This window comes from Pygoscelis adeliae, unplaced genomic scaffold, assembly GCF_000699105.1.
Source record: "Pygoscelis adeliae isolate BGI_AS28 unplaced genomic scaffold, ASM69910v1 Scaffold101, whole genome shotgun sequence".
In the NCBI taxonomy this organism is placed as follows: Eukaryota; Metazoa; Chordata; class Aves; order Sphenisciformes; family Spheniscidae; genus Pygoscelis; species Pygoscelis adeliae.
This window is the reverse complement of record NW_008824238.1, coordinates 5,426,993-5,432,749: the sequence shown is the minus strand read 5'-3', so window position 1 is coordinate 5,432,749 and position 5,757 is coordinate 5,426,993. Positions and strand designations below refer to the sequence as shown.

The 5,757-nt window shown below is 36.6% G+C and overlaps 2 protein-coding genes across 2 annotated transcripts in view; one reads left to right on the top strand and one right to left on the bottom strand.

Moving 5' to 3' along the window:
• The window catches only part of TCEB1 (transcription elongation factor B (SIII), polypeptide 1 (15kDa, elongin C)), a 15,570-nt gene extending 10,007 nt beyond the window's left edge, over positions 1-5,563 (bottom strand). Inside the window, exon 1 of the mRNA XM_009335023.1 lies at positions 5,494-5,563. The gene's annotated coding sequence lies outside the window, so the exon portion shown is untranslated. The remainder of the gene's footprint in view (positions 1-5,493) is intronic.
• The window catches only part of TMEM70 (transmembrane protein 70), a 4,333-nt gene continuing 3,453 nt past the window's right edge, over positions 4,878-5,757 (top strand). The window contains exon 1 of the mRNA XM_009335068.1: positions 4,878-4,889. Within this exon, the coding sequence (XP_009333343.1) occupies positions 4,878-4,889 (12 nt within the window). The remainder of the gene's footprint in view (positions 4,890-5,757) is intronic.

Below are 5,757 nucleotides of genomic sequence, written 5' to 3'. Positions count from 1 at the left end.
TAGTGAAACCACTTATGATTTATAAATAATAATAATTAAAAAAACACAGAAGAAGTGATACCATTTTGTGGATGTACTGGTGACAATAAAATGTGCCTTGGTTTCCAATACAAATAATGTCACTAGATACAGGAGTGAAGACAGGCTAGTTAGTGGGAATGCAAATTTATTAACACCTTCCAAGGTAAAAGCATAACTTGAGGGAGCTAATACATTGAAGCTGGGGAACTGCAAAAATGTCTACACCAAAACGTTAGAGCTGTCCCAAAAAATTGCAATGAGCATTTTAATAAAATGAAATGAAACGTGCTATCATATGATTAGAGAGAAAAAAGAAATACAGTAGTTAACATTTTTTTCTTCTTTCAGTGTTATCAGGCTCAGTGATCTGAATTCAATTGTATTAAAAAAGAAAACAGAACAAAAATGCAATAAGCGTTAGCAGATTTAGGACATGCTGGACTAATCCAATACCTAAAAAATGAATCAGTCATTTCCTTGAAAAAAAAGGAAACTCAAACAAGATGCAGTCTGGACTCATTAAATCATCTCAGGTTAAATGAATGTGATAAGAGGGTAATCTTAAAATGAGAAAGAAACTTTCTGTAAGAATACAGTATGATGTTGCAAGCGTGGAACTATTGGACTAGAAAAGAACTACTAGTTCCTCCAAAAATTGTATCGAATTTTTTTTTTTTTTTAAAACAATGCTGCCAGAAAAGAATAGGTAGATTTAGATGAGACAAAAGTGGAAAGCACTGCAACAAAAGGGGAACAGAGTATCACACACACAAGTGATGGGTCTTGAAAAATGGCTTACTAGAAACCACATGAAATAAAATCACATGAAATGCAAGATTCCTGCACGCAGGGACCGATACAAGCTTCTTTCATGTAGTCAGGGCTTGTTATTTGGGAGTACAGTCATTCTGTGATCAACTATAAACTGATGCAGCTCTGTAGGGGAGGGGAGCAGGGGGAAGGGAAAAAAGAGGCAAATGCACATCAAGGATTTCTTTGCAATAGAGATGGGGAACATGAACATTTTTGCACATGAGCAACAACTTGTCTGGAATACCACACACAATTCTGAATTCCTGTTTTCAAGAAAAAGAAGTTGTAATTACAAGAACTACAGAAAGAAGCTACTAATATGACCAAAGAGCCTGTTGTATAAAAGAAAAACTAGTCTTGCTTACTCGGCTTAGCAAAATAAAACTCCAATGAAGATAAATATAACAATTCATTAAAAGGATAAACATCAAAGAGGGAAAAGTATGCCAACATTATTTCTCAGTTTAAGTCCAACAAATGAACATAAACTAAAAAAAAAGAAGAATAAAATTTATACTGCTATTCCAGAAACCAAGTTTGGTTCCAAATATAGAACAAAACTAACATTCTATTGCCAAAAGTAAAAGATGCAGAAAGCCTACCTGCTTGTAAGAAAAAGACATCATACGTTCCATTATATGATGCATTCAACATGTAAGCAAGGGATACAGTTGAGTTTCATTCATATTCTGATATAACAATGTGTCATTTGCGGAAAAAAAAAATCTAAGAAGATAATTGTGAATACGATTAGGAGTACAGATTTACTCCTCACAAAATATGGACAGCAGAGTCGATGCAACAAAAGAGGAGAGAAGGAAAGAAAAACAAGAAAGCTGGGAAACCTGAAAAACCTAAAAAAGCAATAATAACCTGTTAGCGTCTATTGGTTCCTCTTCTGGATCAAGAAGTGTTCAATGTGTCATGACACTTTATGAAAATTAGAACACACTGCAGCTCAAAATTATTGTTTTGTGAAAAGCATCTTCTTCCCAACAACTACACTCAAGTCATCTGAGACAGTATTAACATGCTCTCGCACAAGCCACAGCCTATTTTTTCAGTCAACTATCTTACTGGTTCATAAGTTTACGGAAAAATAAGTGAAGAAACAGCTGAAGAAATACAGTGAAAAATTGGCACAGAAAACATGCAATACTTGATTTATTTATTTTTGATAGAAATCTTGATTTGTTATTTAACATCCCTCAAAACCAGAAAAAAAATGCACATAGAAAAGAAATTAGATAGATGAAGGACGTAGGAATCCCTGCCACACACAAGTTATCGCTTGTGCATATAGTAAAAGGAGTGTGGAGGTAAATTTTCTGCACAAAAATACGTGTTTTTTTAAACTGACAACTGTGTGCCCTTAAGTATTAAATAATAGGTTAGAAACAGGAAAGTCAAGTGACCTGGTATGTTCTCTTACCAGAAATTATTTTCTTACAGTGTAATTTTCAATACACTATTTATTGCAAAACATGTCACTATATTTTCCTTCTGTATAATGAAAACAATATAAATGACAACATTTGCCAAGACAACATGAAGAAAGAGACTCGGTGAGATCTCTGAAGATGCCTGGTAACTACCTATACTTTAATTACCTTTCCACATTTTATGGCTGCCCCTGTCTGACTTCACCAAGACCACACCAATGCAGCAGTACGGAAGAGAACAACCCAAGTTTTCTGAACACTCAAACATTTGCCTTTTTTATTATATATTTCTGACCTGACTATTTTAGACTCCTGCAAAGAACTGCTAATTTTTGTTGAAGTACATTCGCGATTCCATTTCCCCTTCAAGAAACTTACGCGGCATTACCAATTAGGTAGCTCAGCTCCCTGCCTTTAGTCTCAAAAAAAGCACGTGTATTAGGCATTATTATTCTCCTGCTTTGCCTCCTTAAAAAAAAAAAAGAGCAAAACCTGCATTCATTAAGAGAAAGATTACATAAAAAGGATATGCCACTTTTTAATCAATGAGGGAGAATACAATACGACTAAACCCAGCGTATTTAGCACAGAAACCTTCCAACCGGTCTAAAAAGGAAGCTCTTGCTGCAGAAAACAAAATTCTCGTTAGGTATTAGAAAATGGAAAATTTTGACAAGTTGCTAGAATATTTACACCTACGAGGCAGAATATAGCAAATTATCATAAAACATGGTAGTTAGCCACACAAAGCAAGTGTTCTTGTTAGCATACTTAAACATCTTACCCTCCTCCTTACAACTCTAAGAAGAAATACTATGGTATAGTGAGTTTAGTTTGACCTCTTTCCTGCTTCTCTTGAGCACCAAATGCAAGAAAAAAAAACCAAACCCAAAAACCAAAGCGCGACCATGAACCTCCCACCTCACTCCCAAAGCTGCGCACTCACTTCCCAAGCTCCCCAGAATTTCCAGAATATCGTTTCCTTGTATATCTTGTATGTCGATGAGACTGGAACAGACTTGAAGGACATACGCTAATTTAGCTGAACACATGCAACCCCTGTACGGATTCCAGAACCCATTGCTTTATTCTGGTTAGCACAAGAAAATTAAATCTATGCAAACATTTCAAGCACTCAGATTCTTTGATCCCACAGAAAACTCTTTAAAAACTCAGGTTCTGGTCTAAGGAAACTCAAATGGCTTCCACCTCATTAGCTGCGCAAGGCACACACTGCTTTTGTATGCTTCAGCTGGTGACATTTCTGTATTCTACGCTATCAATTTTTGGAAAATGTGGGGCAAATAACACAAAAGCCTTCACAATTCCTAGGTTAGTTTAGAAGCCAAACGTGACATTTTCTGGGTGTCATTTGTATATTAGTAAGAGTTCATCAGTAAATACTGTTGTGTGTTGAAACAGCAGCCTCCTACTGTTTAATCCTAAATTCTAGTCCTATTCTTGATCCTATACACTAACTTGTTTAAAAAATACTGCTCTTCAGTTTAGTATTCACTGTTCAGTACACAACAAAAAATAATTAATGCAAATAAGGATTGAAGCATATTTAGAAAAAACATGAAGGAAAACTGGTACGGCGTGATTTCCAAATCAGCTGATTCACTATTCCATACTCACAGGCACTAAAATTCAAACATTCAGGGGCAAACTGAAGTGTGACAGGAAGGTATACTACAGGCGAACGCTAGTTAAGATAAACTAGCATTTATCTAATTTACCATTAAGATGAGGTAGGATATTGTGCATGGAGTATCAAAGATCTCACGTAAGAGATGTTCTTTTTCTATCTAAGGAAACTTTCCTTTTCAGTAATTCCCAAGAAAGTTTAAAAAAAAAAAAGGGCATATGGATGTTACTGTTTTCTTCCTAACGTACCATAAAAGCCCTGTAGTGTACACCTCTTGCCATTAGGGGAAAAAAAGCTGCTAGCATATTGCAAAATTTTATAGGGCACGGATTTCTGCCCTCTTGTTACAAGCATTCATCAAAAACTACAAACTACCCCATAATGAAGATAATTAAATTCTGAACCTTTCTAGGTGCAAGAGAACTTGTCAAAATACATAAAAATTCCTTTATTTGAATCTGACAAAACCCATACAAGAAACCCTAAAGTTTTGTCATAAAAGTAACATACACTGAGAATTGCAAAAACACAGTAAAACATCTGAAGCTAAGTATACTTTTGAAAGATATTCATTTGTCCCCCCACAAAGCATAAGGGACAGAAGCACGAACACAAAGTATCAGAAAAAGTAATATGAGGGTGGGAGATAGAAGACGGTACCTCAGGGAATCAACTGGATCTCCTCACTGTACCAATATTAAGTCTTCACATTAAGACTACATGAAACTACCTAAATCTGTTCATCACCCGTTCTAGTACAAAAAAAGAACTCTCAAATAGCTTTTCTTTGATAGAACAAGAAAAAAATTAAATGCTGAAGTATTGGAAGTTTCTAAAGATTATCTTAAAGCTCCCAATGTTAATGGTAAATGTTAGTGAAAATTTTATTGACATAACTTAAACACATTACAAGGCTGACCTCAAGGTAGAAGGTGTGCGCTACATGCGTAAAGATGGTAGCCAATGTATTACAGAAAAACTAATTAACACTTATTCTCCTTCTAAGTAACTCTTCGGTTAATAAACATTATTTCTCTGCCGACAATATTTTTCGTCCTTAGTATAGCAAAAGGAGGAAACTGGAGCACAGAAGGCATTATTCAGAAATAAGGGTACAAAGTGGTTCTTAGCCTAAAGGTCTCTCACTTGACTATCTATGTTTTTCTGGCTTGCTTCCAAATTGAACTTTTGCAAGTGATCTTCAGCAAACCCAAGTAAACAAATGGCCTATGACTGTTTAAGTCTCCCTACAGTACAAGGCTTAACTCACAGTTTACAGTATTAAACATCTTTAATAAAGTTCCTGCACATGGCATATTACACATTGCAAGATTAAACTGGCTCTCAAAGTTAACTGCTTAACATCCCTTTTCCTTTTCACACGTGTATTTGAAGACATCAATGCTCGGGTTCCCTGGTATTAAAGCAGAATCTCCCTCCGAGGAACACATGGTACTCAAAAGCTTATTTTTCTTACTACATGTAACTGTATCACCCTTTTCCGTCAACCTTGCTTTGCTTACATTCGTCGACCATTACAGCTAACGCACTTTAACCAGCGCTTCTCACCTTGGTATAACAACCCCTGGGGGTGCATCCTAAATTCTTTCGGTCTTAGTTTTTCCCCTCTCTCTAGGGCCTGGCGTGGGAAGAGGGTGGACGTCATTTGTGGCGGAAAAAGTTTAAGAGCGATATTTAATTAAAACACCGTTCCGGAAAGCCCCTTTCCCGGCGGCGCCTGGATTTCGAGGAGACGGCTTCACTCCCGCACGCAGCGGAGAGAAACGCGCCCTTCGCCACCGACCCGGCGGGGGAACCCCGACCTGGCACCGC